At 51.3% G+C, this 17188-nt stretch overlaps 1 protein-coding gene across 4 annotated transcripts in view; it reads left to right on the top strand.

The window, feature by feature from the left end:
• Positions 1 to 17188, top strand: part of MYLK4 (myosin light chain kinase family, member 4) — a 66999-nt gene extending 49811 nt beyond the window's left edge. For all 4 annotated transcript variants that reach the window (XM_010853000.1, XM_010853001.1, XM_010853002.1 and 1 more), the window contains 9 exons: positions 2741 to 2834; positions 2906 to 3015; positions 4097 to 4238; positions 7065 to 7135; positions 7958 to 8086; positions 8847 to 8999; positions 10740 to 10818; positions 13940 to 14012; positions 17114 to 17188. In XM_010853000.1, the coding sequence (XP_010851302.1) occupies positions 2741 to 2834; positions 2906 to 3015; positions 4097 to 4238; positions 7065 to 7135; positions 7958 to 8086; positions 8847 to 8999; positions 10740 to 10818; positions 13940 to 13987 (826 nt within the window). In that variant the 3' untranslated portion in view covers positions 13988 to 14012; positions 17114 to 17188. The remainder of the gene's footprint in view (positions 1 to 2740; positions 2835 to 2905; positions 3016 to 4096; positions 4239 to 7064; positions 7136 to 7957; positions 8087 to 8846; positions 9000 to 10739; positions 10819 to 13939; positions 14013 to 17113) is intronic.

Genomic DNA, 17188 nt, shown 5'->3' with positions numbered 1-17188 from the left:
CTTAGGAATCCCTTGGACTGCAAGGAGATCCAACCAGTCCATCCTAAAGGAAATCAATCCTGAATGTTCGTTGAAAGGACTGATGTTGAAGCTGAAACTCCAATACTTTGGCCACCTGATGCAAAGAACTGACTCATTGGAAAAGACCCTGATGCTGGGAAAGATTGAAGGCAGGAGGAGAAGGGGACGACAGAGGATGAGATGGTTGGATGGCATCACCGACTCAATGGACATGAGTTTGAGTACACTCCAGGAGTTGGTGATGGACAGGGAGGCCTGGCGTGCTGCAGTCCATGGGGTCGCAGAGAGTCAGACACGACTGAACTGAATCTATGTACCACACATTCCTCATCCCCCAGCTATTGGTGGACACTTAGGTGACTTCCACGCCTTGGCTGTTGTGGATAGTGCCGCTATAAACAGAGATGGATCTTAAGAATTTCATAAATGTTTGTCAGTCTCACCCAGAGAACCAGAAACATCATATACAGTTATTTTAAGTGATTTTAACCATTTCTGAAAACTGTCGCTGATGCCGGAAAGGCTGATGAGGTGACTACCCTTCACATTTCATCTGCTTCACTTCCCATGTTGTCCTGTCCGGAGTGGGAGGAAAGCAATGTGAGTCCCCAGGAGGTTTAGAAGCTTGAACGCTGAGGAGCAAAACGTAGAAATGTGTGAATGCTGTTTATCTCATGGCACAAAGTAAATATTTTTTTTTTAAATCATCGCTGGTTTTCCATTTGCACTGATACCATGTGAGTTACCGCCATTCATTTCGGTCGGTGACGTGCCCTGCAGAAGGACTTGCTGGCAGGACATCCACACAGATGCCCTTCCCGAAGAAGGAGGAGGCGAGTCCACCAGGGAGGAGGGACCTTCCTCTCCCACTTCAGCCATGACCCCCCGAGAGGTCCTGTGACTCCCAGTGTTGATCCCAACAGCAATCTATGTAAAGTAAGAGGCGGAGAGCAGGAAAACTGTACATGTATTCAACACACAGACATTTACTCACAACACAGGGAGAGCACGTGTGGTTCATAGCGAGCGTGTTTCTGCCTGTGGTCAGGGGTGTGGCTGACTCTGCGAAGCCCCTCCTGGGTTTTCCAATCCCGTGGCTCCTTTGCCCTCTGTCACAGGAAACACTCGAACTTTCTCCTCCTCGGCCGGCTGATGGCAGAGAGGCCCCCGGCCTGTGAGGACGGTCGAGGGGGACGGGGCTTCCGGAGCAGGCAGCGCTGCCTGGGGCCCCCTACTCTCACGGCAAGCATTAGCTTATCAGGGTCTTGAGGAACGGGGGTGGCAAGCCAGCCACCGTTTCTCTAAAGGAGGAAAGTTATTTGCAGAAGCGGCTTTGGAGCAACCCCAGGGTTTGTGTGTGTTTCTGGTCGAGGTCTCTCGGTGACTCTCAGAGCCTCCGGGGCAGCGCGGGGTCTTCTCTGGCTGCAGGCGGGACCACCTGCCCATCGCCCCATCCCAGGCTCAGTGAGGAGCTTAGAGGGGTGGTCAGCTGGGCGTGCTGGCCTCGTCAGCGGGGACCTCCTCTCCGTCGGGGGCGAGTTGAGGCGCAGCCCCTTGTCCTACAGAGTCGGCGGGGCCGACCCCCCAGGGCCAGGATCCTGGGGCCCCCACGCCCCGGCAGGCCCCTCCATTTTCCTGGGGTTCCTTCCCCACCTGTGGCCTGTGGGGTGATTAGAGTTTCTGCTCATCATGGTCAGTTATTCCTAGCATGAGGTTATCAGCCTGGCGGGCCAGCAGGGACCCTTGAGGCCACCTCCCGCCCCAGGCCTTGCAGGGTGAAGCCTTCCAGAGGAACGGAAGGAGCTGAAGCTGAGCAGTGACGTGGCACCACGGCTGGGCCAGGCCGATCTGGGGGCCATTGCTAATTAAGGGAAAAAGACCTTTCTTAATGAGGAGACACATCTGAAGCGCCCGGGGCTGTGTTCCTGGGCTCCAGGAGAGAGAGCACGTCTGGAACAGTGGGTGGGATTGATGTCACACTTGGCTGTGCTTACGGTAATGTCACTCCACCCCCACCCCAGGACGCATCTGCTTCTGTGCAAGGAGTGTGGCTGAGTGGGGTGGGCTGGGGTGACCTCTCCCCAGCTCCCCAGCCGTTTCACTAAGTCAGGAATCACACCAAGCAAGTCAAACAAGAAGACTGCTCATGAGTGTGTATTTGGGGAGGTGGTGACGTTTGTAAGAAGCTGCCTTACGAAGTGCATTTAAATTGATATCCAAGCTAAAGTGTGTACTGTATGCTTTGATTAAATGTGTCTATATGCAATTTTGTGATTACTTATTTATTTATATGCAGTTTCCAAAAATAATCTGACTTGCCTGACCAACAGCCTGTATCATTCTTATGCTTAGAGAACCTAGCTTGTTATATTCACATGCATTCAGAAAGATTCTATTTTCTCTACGATAGAAACCCTCAAATTTTAGGGTGCATGAGAACCACCCAAGGGATGTTGTGAAAATGCAGCTTCTGGGGTATTCCCCAGCCTTCCTGTTTCAGTAGGGCCGGGACATCACCCCCAGGTGACTCTGAGGCCTGTGGCTCGTATCAGAACTTGACCTGTTCTAGGAGATTTGGCAACAGCAGGGGCACGTTGGGCTTGCTCACTCAAGTCAGAAAGAGGGGTGCCGGAAAGCTTCAGTGTCCACCGGGCAGCGGCTGGACGGGGGCCCTGGCGGGGACAGAGCCTCACCTGGGCCACGACCTCTTCTCCCGCAGTGGGCGCTTCGGCCAAGTTCACAAGTGTGAGGAGAAGGCCACAGGCTTGAAGCTGGCGGCCAAGATCATCAAGACCAGGGGCGTGAAGGACAAGGTAAGGCCCATGCAGTGTGGACATGGTGGGCTGCCATCCGCCCAGTGCTAAACCAGCCCTCCCTCCCCCAGGACGACGTGAAGAATGAGATCAGCGTCATGAACCAGCTGGACCACGTGAACCTCATCCAGCTCTACGACGCCTTCGAGTCTAAGAATGACATCATCCTGGTCATGGAGTAGTGTGTGCCCCATCCCCTCCCCATCCTACGCGCACATCCCCAGCACACCGCCCTGTCCTGCCTCCAGCTGGACCCTGCTGGACCCCGGGATTCTGACTTGCATGTGTCAGAACTGCATCCGTCGCGCGAAGGAAATTACTCAGGAAAGGGTCTCCACGTGAGATTCTGTTGCTAAGCAGCAGGACGACCACACAGGTTTAGCTCCGTATGAGCTGTACTGTCGAGGCCCTGTCTTAACTCTTGCTCTGGGTACCCTGGAGGGGTGAGCCTTGAACTGTGTCCTACTTTTGACCTGATAGTGAAAACAAAGCTCATGTCAGACTCTTCTAAGTAGAGCTAAGAGGCTTCTGTTTAACATCACCTTTCTGGGGCCATCCCTCATGGCCCAGTGGTTAAGACTTCACCTCACCACGCAAGGGCTGTGGGTTTGATCCCTGGTCTGGCAGCTACAGTCCCACATGCCTCGTGGCTAAAAAAACCCAAACATAAAACAGAAGCAGTGTTGTAACAAATTCATGAAAGACTTTAAAAATGGTCCACATCAAAAAAATTATAAAAAGTAAAATAAAATCACCTTTATAAAAACTTGAGTGTGTAGTTAGAAAGTGAGTCATTCTAACCAACACTGAATCCGTGTTTGCGACTCACTTCAGCTCCCCACCCCCAGCCCCCACTTCGGGTTTTGCTTGTCACTGTGCGATAGGAATTTCGGGTAATGAAACATCCAGCATGAGCTCCACACGAGCACTTAATCGCTGAAATCAGCCTGGCCCTCCAAGGAGTCTGGAATTCCCTCCACCCCTGCCTTCCTAGCGTCCTCCTGGGCCTCCGTGCTCCTTAGGAGATGGCAGAGGTGGGCCCACCCCAGAGCCGCAGCCCCTGCAAGGGAGGGGCTTTGAGACTTTCCATTTGAGCAAGTGGTGGGGCTCCAGTGACAGCCATCACCGTCAGAGGCATCTTATCCAGAAGGTAGAGAGACACAGCTGCAGACACATCCGGTGGGCGGGTCAGCGGCGCGCAGACGCGAGGAGCAGGTGTTCGTCGAGGGCGCTGACTCGGAATCGCCCCCTCTCCCCCGCAGCGTGGACGGAGGCGAGCTCTTCGATCGCATCATCGACGACAACTGCAACCTGACGGAGCTCGACACCATCCTGTTCATCAGGCAGATATGCGAGGGGATAAGACACATGCACCAGATGTACATCCTCCACCTGGACCTGAAGGTAGGGCGTGCTCGGCCTCAGGGGGACGCGAGCCCTTCCCCCAGGCGGGTCCGTGGTCCCTCGGGTACTGGACACCCGCTTGGGAGACGGAGCCCGTCGCTGGGTATGTATTCAGGAATTTGAAGACTCTGGACTCTTAGCCTCATCTCCCTATTCCCAATTTCTGTCACTCCCTGGTATGTGCTTGTCTCCATCCTTAGGGACTGCTGTTCAGAGTCTTATTGTAAGTTGCTTATGTTAAAGGAACTCATAGGGAGGTGGTTTCTACCATCACACCAGCCTCATCACCACCATCCTGGTTGCATCCTCTCATCATCTGAGTAGGTGGGAGGAATTTTAGCTGACTCAGAGTTCCCTGCTTGTGGTCAAACTTCCCAGCTCTCCAGAATCCCCAGCAGTCCTCTAAAACCCTCCAGGAGGCTCTGGACTTTAGGGATTATTCTTCTACAAGCATGCTAGAGCCGGAGGGAGGATGCTATGGCAGCATGGGATCCAGGGCAGCCGGGGGGAGGTGCTGAGAGGCTGAGGGGCAGAAGGGTGGTGGGTGGGGCTGGGCATCCCCCCGGGAGCGGTGCGAACCTGTTGTAAACCCTCTTTCTCCTCTTATTTTATGACCTTTCCCTCTCGCGCTCTCTCCCTTTATGAAGTCCCTGTAATTCGACTGTGCATCGTTACGACCAGTGAAATACGGGCCCAATAACTCCGAGCAGCTCTCATGTCCTCAAGGCATCTTCCTGTGTGGCTCGGTCGTTTCTCATTTCCCTGTTTGCACAGTGTGACACTGAGATAAAATACACATTCTGTAGAACATACCATCTACTGCAAGTCATCAGGGATTGCGGAGCTAAATCAATTCAGCTTCCTTGAATAGGTTTCCATGGGCCTCCGTTCCTGTAACGGCTCCTCTCACTGTCCTGATTTACGCGCTTGCCTCTCCCATCCACAGAGCAGGAGGAAGTGGTCGATGGGATGACAGAGCCAGAGGTTAAAAGTCATTAGCAGAGCCCATGGCTATGAACCGATTTGATAATGCGCACTTTCACGGAGCATTTTCATTGAGTGTAGATACTCTCTGAATATCCCTAACGGGGTTTGATTGGCAGCTGAAGCGGGGACCTGACCCGTCGGAAGTCAGACAGCTCCATATGTGGCTTCAGAATGTTGACTGAGGACTTGCATGGGCAGTTCTAGTTGTGGCTCGTTCGTAAAGATGCAATAAAGGCGACAGCTGGATGGGTCATCAAGGACCAGGTGCCCTTTCAGAAAGCTCCTTGGAAGGAGAGGGGCCAAAAATACCAAAGGCTTGTCTCTCTGTAGGGGAGATTATAGGTGGCTTAAAATGGTCTCCTTCCTGCATTTTTTGTTTTGTAAATCTTATTCAATGAATATGCTTTAATTTTATAATTAGAAAAAAATTAACTTTCTGAAGTGCCCTCAGAGCTGTTTTTTTTTTTTATTCTGCAAACAATTCTTTTGTGTCGTGGTGCTTTTTGGCAATTGGACAGCTTGATACATGATCAATCAGTTATGTAAGCACGAGGCCAAGTCTTCCTGTGCAGAACCCACTTCTCTATAAATTGCCTTTGCCTAGAGACATCTGTTTTAGAGATATTTTAGAGAAAAAGCTTCCAATGACATTATGCCCAACCAAATGGACAATTGAATGTTGACAAGCAGACACTCCTGGAGCAGGAAATGGGAACCCACTCCAGTTCTGTGGCCTGGGACAGAGGAGACCGGCCGGCCACAGTCCATGGGGTAACAGAGTTGGACACGACTTAGTGACTAAACCACCACCACCAAGCTGGTGCTAGCTCATCTCATAAAGTGTTGCTGTGTTTCTGACCTCACTCTACCCTCTCCTCCACCTGGACAGGCAGGGTAGGTGGGCAGCCATGACCCCATGTGAAGGGTGGGACGTGGAATCCTGGGGACTTGGCACCTCGGCTAATGCCCCCTCCTAGCGCTTAGGGAAGATTTGGGATGAGTTAGAGCTTGAGAGTTCAGGCGGTTCTTTGAAACCTTTATTTCTCTTTTTAGGATGAACTTGACTTTAAGTCAGATCCCCTATTTTTCCCATCCCTCAGGTCTTCTGTCCTAACGTAGGGAGGTGCACTTGTCAGATGTTCTATAAATACCGAGTTGCAGGGCTATCTACCTCTCTCCTCTGCACCCCAAGACCGTCCCATTGGCAGGGCCAAGTCTTTCCAGAGGCAAGCTCCAAGGGAACGCTTAGTCAAGGCTTTTAGGCACGGAGACCAAACTCAGCAACTCTCTGGAATCGCCGAGAATGAAGAATGAACGGGGGCGGGGGAGTCCTCCCCTCACAGATGACTTTCCCATAGACTGAGCTCAGGGAAAGCCTGGGGGTCAGGGCTGCTTGCATGTGGGTGCGTGCTCGGTGTGGCCGGTGGAATGAAGCAGGCCATTTCTCCTGGAACTCATAAATCCTCGGGAAAAATAGTCCTCCAAGAAGGGGAAATTCATACTTAATAATTTTAGGGGGGCGGATGTCAAGTCTGAGACGGCCTCCACCAGGCCATTTGGAAAGTCCTGAGGCAGGAGGCCTTGGCCTGAACTCAGGCATGGTCGTCAACGGCAGAGCTGGTGGGGGAGGGAAGGCAGGGTCATGCGAGCTTGGCAGGGGCCCACAACCTCATCCACCACATAATTAAAGGAGAAAATACCCACGCAGACAAGCCCGCCCCAAAGTGAAAGGCCTGATATGTTTTTCCTGAGCATCGTTGTATTTTTAGTTGTGGTTCAAGGACAATTTGAGTGAAGGATGGTTGTTTTCATTGCTAATGTGTCTCTTTCTCCTGGCAGCCTGAGAACATCCTGTGTGTGAATCGGGACACTAAACAAATAAAAATTATTGACTTTGGATTGGCCAGAAGGTATGTCAATTTGGACATAGGTGTATGAATTGAGTTAGAGAACATGATGGGTGATCTTTCTTTGCAAAGATAAATCTGATATACCCCTTGGTTTCATATCCCTGTTTAGAATTAACCAAAATTATGTTTCAGCTTTACTTTGCTGGCTTCAGAATTTGAACGTTTAGGAGTTTCTACAGTGCATGCCAGAGAAATATGGAATATTAAAACCTAGTACAGTGCAGTTATTAAATGTTAAGACATTAATCCATAATTTGTGAGAGTTTGTCTTAGTCTTTTGCATTTGGTCCATCTGTAAAGAGAAGACTTGCCTTAAAAAAGTAATTGTGTGAGCAGGATTGCTCACAGGGTTCAGGCAGAGATGAGCTCCTCAAGGGAACGGAGTTTACTCGGACCTCAGCGCGTGAGTGAGAGTGTTGGGCGGTCGTGAACGGCCGCATCTTCTCTATTCATTAAACTAGGCTTGTTTGAGCTGTCGACAGGGCACAGTCTGTTCTCACGGCTCCTTCAGTCATGTTTCATAATTCATAATTCAGGTGTTCTAATTATTCCGAGTGGCTTTTCTCACAACCATTTCAGATTATTAAGGATCTCTAGGAGAAGCTTCATTACCGTTTCAGACTCTTCAGGCTCTCTGGTGGGAAGCTTCGTTACCAGTTTCGGACACTCTGTCTTTAATATACGATTTCCTTCAGTCTGTTTACATTAACTGTGCTGTGCAGCTGCAGTTATTTTGCTTATAGACTGCACCCTTTCTGTTTTCTCGAGTTTTGATTTTTGGCTGACCCTCTTCATTCCTCTGTGTTGTCTCCTAAATTTCAGGTACAAACCCAGAGAGAAGCTGAAGGTGAACTTTGGAACTCCTGAATTCCTCGCCCCTGAAGTTGTGAACTACGATTTTGTCTCCTTCCCCACTGACATGTGGAGTGTGGGCGTCATCACCTACATGCTGTAAGCACACTCCCAGCCCCTCGGACACTTGTTCTCAATCGCCGTGTAAATTCCATTTGCTATTTTGAATAAGGCCCTAAGTTAGATCTTTCAAAGATAAATAACTCTGCCCCATACCCAGGTACTTCCCATGTTCTGTTGAGTCTGGTGGATAAAGGAGTAAATTCTTTAATCATCAGAAAAAGTAATAGTCTCTCTTCTTCACTGATCACCCAGATTCCTAGACCACCATCCTATGCTCTAAAAGGAACTTAAAAAACACCCCCAACTGTGTCCTGATCCCCTGAGTGATGAAGCAGCCTCACTGTCCAGGGGTGACGTTCCTGGCGTCTGCCATCTGAGGACGTGATGGCACTCTGTGGCAAAACGCGTTAAAAGGGCATCTGTGTTATTCTGTGAGATTCGTGTTTGCGGGTAGCTGTGCCTTCACCACAACCACTGCTGATAAACAAAAAATCATGCTCGCGAGTCGCTCACTCGTGTCCAACTCTTTGCAACCCCATGGACTGTAGCCCACCAGGCTCCTCTGTCCATGGGTTTCTCCAGGCAAGAATACTGGAGTGGGTTGCCGTGCCCTCCTCCAGGGGATCTTCCCAACCCAGGGACTGAATTCACATCCTATGGTAACTCCTGCATTGCAGGCCGATTCTTTATCCCTGAGCCTTCTTTCCATTTTAAATGACAGAACCAGGAAGGCACCTGTCTCCACAGAGTCTGAGGGTGTTTAAAGGCTTCTCACCCTGGACGCCGTGTCTTACAGACTCAGCGGCTTGTCCCCCTTCCTGGGCGACGACGATGCCGAGACCCTGAACAACATTCTGGCCTGCAGGTGGGACCTGGAGGACCAAGAGTTCCAGGATGTCTCGGAGGAGGCCCGGGAGTTCATCTCCAAGCTTCTCATTAAGGAGAAGAGGTGACCGCATCCCCTCTGGGCTCAGGAGGAGGCAGGGCGAACAGAGGCGGGGCCCCGGGGCCGAGAGGACCGCAGTCAGGGAAGTAGCCACCAGCCCCGCGGCTGTCTCTCTGGTGCACCTGTGGGGCTGTAGACACAGTGACTCTGGTGCTCTCCACCCGGTCTCCTGAGGCCTGGAACCGCTGTGATCGCGGGGCTTGAGTGGGGCTAGGGGGCTCCACGCCGCTGAACAGTTGTTTCATGGGAGAGCCTGCTGTGGGCCAGGCCTGCTGCTGCTCTCCAGACATGTTCTCTTTACCCACTTCCCAGTTCCGTGGGAGGAGGGCATTATCAGTCATGTTCTTTGATGATACTCCAAGATCACATGGCCGGTTAAGTGACAGAACCAAGAATCAACACAAGGCCGAGCACGTGACTGTTAGGTATGAATGGCCTGCTTTCTGTCTTGCTGATAATTCAGAATTCAGTGGATGAAGGGTACTGATACTGAAATACAGGGGATCACATTTTAGGATCATAGAGGGGGTGGAAGACTGTGATGAGCCAAACATACTTTTCAGATGATCCTGTCTTAAATATATAATGACAAAAGATAAGACTAAATAACAAAAATTTTAAAAAAGACAACTCCCAAAAACAGAAAAGAAAAATACAAAGAAAAAAGAAAACAAATTAAAAATAAATAAATAAAAATAATTTTTAAAAAAGTTTTAAACAAAAAATGGAAAACAAAAAACCTCCAAAATGGAAAAATAATGAGAGAAAATAGAAAAATAATAAAACACATAATGGTAGATGGCATTTAAGATGTTCATGGCCAACAATACTTGCTTTATTGTTTTACAGCTTTTAAGTTATATAACCACCACCATGAACCAATAGACAGGTGTTTCGGCGGGGTGGGGCCGGGGCTGACCCCAGATGCTCCTTGCCCTGCACTTCACTGTCCCTGATCTTCCAGAAATTGTATCTGGGGCTTTGAGGGCAAATGTATAAAGCCCAGTTCCTGGCTTTAGGTAACTTGTGATGTAATAGAAGAGACAAGCAGTTTTTAGTTCAGTTCAGTTCAGTCGCTCAGTCGTGTCCAGTTCTTTGTGACCCCATGGACTGCAGCACACCAGGCCTCCCTGTCCATCACCAACTCCCAGAGCTTACTCAAGCTCACATCCATTGAGTCGGTGATGCCATCCAACCATCTCATCCTCTGTCATCCCCTTCTCCTCCCACTTTCAATCTTTCCCAGCATCAGGGTCTTTTCAAATGAGTCAGCTCTTCACATCAGGTGGCCAAAGTATTGGAGTTTCAGCTTCAGCGTCAGTCCTTCCAAAGAACACTCAGTACTGATTTCCTTTATGATGGACTCTTTTGATCTCCTTGCAGTCCACGGGACTCTGAAGAGTCATCTCCAACACCACAGTTCAAAAGCATCAGTAGTAAAGAACCTGCCTGCTAAGCAGGAGACATAGGTTCAATCCCTGGGTCGGGAAGATAGAAGTTCAATTTATGAAGCTCAGACATCTCATCAAGAATGGTTATTTCTATTTGAAGGAAGATGTTCAGGTAGCATCAAGATTTCAGAATTGTTTGTCTTGCTTGTCTTACCAATAGTGTTACCCTGATGGGATTGGAAGGTAACCTATCCCTGATACTAATGCCGTGGGAGACAGAATTGCCTGGCAACTTGACACGAGGCCGTCTGGTCTCCGCTGGGTCCCTAATAACCGCTGCCTTTCCCTTTAGCTGGAGAATCAGTGCTAGTGAGGCTCTCAAGCACCCTTGGCTGTCGGATCCCAAGCTCCACTCCAGGCTCAGCACGCAGGTAACCACGGCTGCTGTTCTCCCTCTTCTTTCTAGTCGGCTTCAACCTTCTGACGATCAGATGCTAGTGGCACCTCAGCCTTGAGTGAAGCTCTTTCTAATTAGTCTCTCACAGCCTTCTAATCTTGTGCTAGCTCTAAATTGCTTAAAATGCTTTTATTGAGCAATTTGTGCTTTTTAATGATGGTAACTACACTAGAGAATTATTTTCAGCAGAACTATGTATTAGGTTTATTATTTAATTACTGTATCCATTGCAAAGTGAATCGTTTCGTCACCGTAACCGCACCCACACTTACACATTTAGCCTCGGGCATAGGTCACATAAAGTTTTGGAGAATACATGTTAATGTACATTCAAGATATATCTCCTACATAGAACTCAAAATTCTAACTTCCCTGCTTGCCTGGTTTAGTGTGCTCTAAGCACCAAAAAAAAAAAGAAAGAAAGAAAGGTAATATTCAGCTTGGACAAGAGATTAATGTAAGTGCATGGGAAGGAGACTGAATGGTGGGGTGAACCTTGAGAGTGACCCGGCCTCCCCGTGTGGTCACTTCTTATGCAAACTCCTGACCGCCTCTCACCGCCCTAGCCAGCGCTTACATCTCACTTCCCTTGTCAGTACCTCCAGCACAGGTCTCTTTCCTAAGCTTTGGGCCCGAATACTCCCCTGTGAGCTGGCCATCTCTGCTTGGATTGTCTCCGCTCCCCCCTCCACCATCCTCACCACCCTCCCAGACCCCAACGCCTCTCTGTGCCCCCTCTCCCTCCCCCAGTCCCCTCAGCTCATCCATAATTTTCCTTCAACGTCTGCACTGATTATTCCTGGAATCTGTACAGTCCCCACCATCAGGATGGTTGTCTAGGCTGAGGCCACCTGTCACCTGAGTGACTACCATCGCCTCCTAACGACGTCCACATCCAGATCACCGTGGATTATATAAACAGCACAGAGGCAGAGGGGTCGCATCTAAGCAGCTTTCCTGAATATTTAGTGTGGTCAGCGGGGCGCGATCCCGGAGAGGCGGCGGGCAGGCCCTGCCGTCACTCGCTGTGGAGGCGGCTGGTCGGCCTCGTATACCCCCCTCCCCTCCATCTTTGCTCCTCCGGGGTTTGGAGCGCAGCTTTTCCACCGGCCAAGCCCTGGGATGACTGTGCCCCTGGTACTCATTTTTTCCACATCCAGTTTTTATTGAAATTACTTCTAAATTCGGCATCAGTTGTAAGTTTTATTTGTGTCTGAAAATACCTTTCCTTGATAATTGGTACTGATGTCAAGTAAAAATAGGCTGATTCCCTGGTAGGTACCTCACCCAGACGGCATAAACTGCTTATTAGGGTTACCAACCTATTCTGGGCCAATTTTCCACCCATGTATTTTTATCCAAGCTTATTGGTGTCCAAATACACTTTGACATGGTGGACAATATGGAAACCACAACAGATAATTAATGACATTATACAGTGTAGAAGTGTTTAAAAATATTTTATCACCTTTTTGTTATTTTATCCAACTGCTGGTACCTAAGGTGAATAGATATTTCAGGGATGGTGAGGATTAAACAAAAAAAATTCCGTTGTATAAATCCTGTTAGTTACCATGAAAGTTATAATTGTACAGCACTGCGCCAAGCACTGTTCTGATGGCTTCAGGGAAATGAACTCATTTGGTCCTCAGGTCGATGCTCTGATTCAGACATGCCATCATTCCCTTTATGTGAAAGGGCCGCTGAGGACAGGGGTATAGACCCACCCATGATCCCACCACAGGCAGCAGACCCTGGAGTCAGGTGAGGCTCCCCACTCTGCCGTCCCGCTGGAGGCAGGCTGCTGGGCCAAGGGGGCCTGTGACATTTCCAGGACCACCCTGTATGACATCTTTCATGTTACTGAAGGATAGCACTCAAGCTTAATATATTTTATTTTTTGGGGAAGTATTGAGAATAATTTTTTCTAGGTGATTCACTTCTGGGAGAATCTTGTTTCTATGTCCTGTAGAACCAGAATTCAACTTTATGTTGACAATTCAACTCTTACTCAAACTATTTAAATCTAAATTCTGATATTTCAAAGTTTTCATAATAAACTTTTATTTGTCTCTTTTCATTGTTTCATGCTTAAAAGCACTTCCTGCTTCCCAGCCACCGAGCATGTCCGTGATCTGTGAACTTGGAAGGGTTCTCCCTCTTAGACACCGAGGCCTGCGGTCCCCACCTCCTGAGAGGGCCCATAGGGCCAAGCCCACCGCCCGCACGGGACTCACTGCGTCAGGCACAGCCTGCAGCAGGGCCTCCCGGAGGGCAAACCCGTGCGCCCTTGGCCAGCACCTGTGCAGACACAGTCGCCGCTTTGGGGCTGGGGGCGGGGAAGCAAGCAGGTGGGGCCGATGCTCTCCTGCCGCGGCTCATGACCATCCAGCTCTCCTCCCCGTCTCCTGGGCGCCGGTCTCATTCTCTGCTGCTGTCTACCGAGCTAATGACGATGGACGTGCTCAGAGCCTGCGTGCGCCCACGCTCTTCTCTGTCACCAAATCATCCCTTCCTTAATTATAGCTCTGACCGTATTATCCCCTGATGAGAGAATCTCCCAGTCTTCCCCTCCTTGCACCCTGAACCCCCATGCCCAGCAGTTCAGGCCCCCATGGGTGCCAGTGTTGGGGCCCAAGTCCTGGGCAGTGTCCGAGGCCCACTCCCAGTGCCCTTTCTCCAGGACGGTCTCCTCAGCGCCAACCAGAGGGGCTTCCTCTGTCCTCCGGAGCTTCTCCCGGGGCCCTTAGCTCTCGTCTGCTGGCTTGAGAACATCTGCAAGCAGCCATGTCTGTGTCTGGCTCATCCCTGTGGTCAGTCTATCTTGACTCTCGTGCTCCGTCCGCCTGAGTCTTGGCTAAACACACACGTGTCACAACAAGGGTCATGGAGCGCGAGTCTCTCTGTCCATGACTCCGAGCGGAAGAGCAGTGACTACAGGGGCGTGGAGGGGACTGCGGACGCCCTCGAGCCGGACTCTGCAGCCGTGAGCCACTCAGGGTCCAGGGACGTCTCTGCAGGAACCCCTGCCTCTTTGGGTATCGTCAGACCGCGTCAGTCTGACCCTTCTCGAAATGTCTTCTTGGTTTTCCTAGAAAAGGAAGAATTGCTGCTCTGATGCCCAGGACCTGGCGACCAAATAGTGTCCGGAAAGCGCCCTCTTGAAAGGTTGGTCTAAAGGGGCCTCTGAGCCTAGAGAGAGGGTGGGGAGAGTGTGGCTGGCTGACCGCGAATGCAGCGGGGTGCGTTCCCTCTGGGGGAGGCCCCGAGGCCAGGAGGCTGTGTTTGGGTCTGCTCTGCTGTTTCCTAGCAAAGGATCCTCCATCTTGTGATTTGTGGACTGGGGACAGTCTCATTTCCCATGTTTGTTGAGTGGCTCCACTGAGACCATCCAAGCAAAGCCAGAGACCAGGGCTCGGCACACAGTAGGTACTCAGGAAGGCTCCTGGGAGTCCTTGCAACAGTTGTACATAGTAGGAGTAGCAGGGGAGGGAGCGCTATCTGCAGAGTCGGGGAGTCAGGACCTGCCCAGGGGCACCCCCGGAGCACGGTGGAGCCTGACGCTCTGGGGAGTCAGGACCTGCCCAGGGGCATCCCCGGAGCACGGTGGAGCCTGACGCTCTGGGGAGTCAGGACCTGCCCAGGGGCATCCCCGGAGCACGGTGGAGCCTGACCCTCTGGGGAGTCTGCTCACTCTTCTCCTTCCGAGCTGTTGCCAGGCCCAAACCCCATCTTGGACCCCAAGGAACTGCCTCTTCATACAAAGCCTCTGCCTTGCTTAGAATTTTGTCAGAATTATTCAGAGAAGGAGTGTTACACACGAGCATGTGCTGTTACATCAATAAATGGTCCAATTTATGGCCTAAAAGGGGCTTCCCAGGTGGCGCCAGTGGTAAAGAACCTGCTTGCCAGTGCAGGAGACATCAGAGACATGGGTTTGATCCCTGGCTCGGGAAGACCCCTTGAAGGAGGGCAGGGAAACCCACTCCAGTATTTTTGCCCAGAGATTCCCATTGATGGAGGAGCCTGGTGGGCTACAGCCCATAGGATTGCAGAGAATTGGTCATGACTGAGAGACTGTGCACACACACACACACACTCACACACACACGGCCCAAAGGAGAGGCCGAGGGCGTGCACTACCCCAGAGGGCTTCGAGAAGCCCCAGGACCCCCGCTGGCCCCGGCCAGCCGCCCCGTCGCTGGGCTGCGAGTCCTCGGCCTGCTGGGCAGCTCGGCTTCAACGGCCCTGCTGGACTCGAGCCTCGTGAGGCGACATTCTGCTGCCTGCCTGTCCGAACTCTCACCCTGACTTGTATCTACTCTGGCCCCGAGGTTTTCTTGGTCTGTTGCCTGTGTGTGCTCTTGCAAGCTGCCTCAAATCTGTTGAGGAGTAAGATGGGGTAGAAATAAATCAGCAAATCATCATACAAGTCACGAACCAGCGTCAGCGAACACCCTGGCTTTGGCACGAGGTTCCCTTACTGGGGACCCTTTCGCTTGTTTGGAGATTGATGTGACATCAACGGGAAAGCTTTTGCTTTCTACATACAAAGACCATTCTTGTTTGTACAGACTAGCGAGGAGTTGGCGTTGGGAACAGCAGGGGGTAGCCTCACGTCTGGTGCCACGGTGGAGAAGGAGGGCCATCTGCACCCCCTGAAGTGGGCATCCCGGCTTTGCTGGGAGCCGTGAGCCCGAGGTCTGCGGGCAGCGCGCCCCGGCGGTCCTTCTCTCCCCCAGCCCCGCCCAGAGGCAGCTCTGTTCCCAGCGACCACAAACCCTGAGGGTTTGCCGCAAACCACCTTCCCACCATAAGCCCTGGGCAGGCTCTGGGGGCTGGTGGGAGCGAGGTCACTGGGTGCCAGGAGGTGCCCAGGCAGGAGGCCTGGCGCCAGGGGCTGGTGGGAAGGATGAGGCGAAAAGGCAGTGGGTGACGGTTCAAGGAGGTTTGCTCTTGAACCCAAGGTGATGGAAGGTGGTGGCGGCCAGAAGGACAAGGACAAAGGGTTGTGGGTTTTTCCCCCCAAACTTCAAGCTTTTTGTTTTGTATTGGAGTATAGCCAGTTAAAACCGTCGTGGCAGCTTCAGGTGAGTGGTCAGGGGACTCAGCATGCGTGTGGGTGTACACGCATCCATTCTCCCCAGACGCCCCTCCCATCCAGGCCAGCACATGACACCGAGCAGAGCTCCCTGTGCTGGGCCGTAGGTCCCTGTTGGTTGTCCTCTTTAAAGTGTGTACGTGACTTTCCCAAATGACAAAGCGCTTTGAGCCGGTTGCCCTGGCAACGCAGCATCTTTGTTGCAGATGCTCAGCGAGACCACTCCAAGCCTGGCCTGGTCCACTCCGAGACGGCCACTCGGGCTGGCCAGCTTCCCTCCCTGGGTCCCCCCACCCCTCCAGGGGCCACAGAAACCCACCTCGGTCCCACCGCATGTCCATGCGATGCAGGTGCTTCCTGGTTTGCTCTCACTTTTTTTTTCTTTCTCAAACTAAAATGTCAGGTTAAGAAATTAATGCTGGGGGCAGCCTTCCTTGAGAAGGATGCTGTGCTAAAAGCAGTAGACCGTGCTTCACAATCTCTCCTGCCAGGAGGAGCTTGGAGTTTGGCAAGACATAACATGAGTAAAACCAATTTTGAGATAATATTGATTTTTAAAATCTGGTGGTTGGAGATGATTCCTGTGGAAAAAGAGCCTTATGAATAAGGCATAACCCGCAACGCAAATTGAGGACAGAAATCTCCTGCAATTTGTCAGAGGTTTTTTGATGGGCTGAGGAAGTGCTCTAAAAACAAACCAGGTGGCGTTTCGTTTCTCCTTCCTGCTGCTCCGTGGCCAGCCCGGGAGACGCGCGCCGGGGCCAAGCCCTCGGGTCCACAGGGAGGACATGGGTCATACGTGGCTGAGACAGATGCAGAGAGTCCCACGCGCGTCCCCGGCTGTGCTTTGATGCCAACGGAGCTGGCGGGACGCAGGGTGGCAGCGGGTGGGAGCCGGCTGCGCTTCAGGCGAAACAAAGAGGCCTTGTCCTTCGATCCTGCGCGTGGTACCAAAATATCTTGCATAAACTGAGCACACACACACACACACACACACCCCACCCAGCTCTGGTAAGCAGTGGATCCTTCAAGGAGTTCCTTTTTTTTCTCACAGACACACATACATTATAAAAAGTCATCTGTGGTTTTCCTAAGGGGCGCAACCAACTAATTACAATTTTAAAAGCCTTGCTGAATTAACAAGAGTCATATTTTGTTTGCTTTGCAGGAAAACTGCTGCGGTTGCTGCTGCCTTGAGAAGATTTTTGGAAAAATCAGCAATTCTGATGCCTTGACCCCTACG

The sequence above is a fragment of the Bison bison genome, unplaced genomic scaffold (assembly GCF_000754665.1).
Source record: "Bison bison bison isolate TAMUID 2011002044 unplaced genomic scaffold, Bison_UMD1.0 scf7180017864321, whole genome shotgun sequence".
NCBI lineage: Eukaryota > Metazoa > Chordata > Mammalia > Artiodactyla > Bovidae > Bison > Bison bison.
Note: the sequence above shows the minus strand (reverse complement) of the source record. Positions and strands in the feature narration are given on the sequence as shown.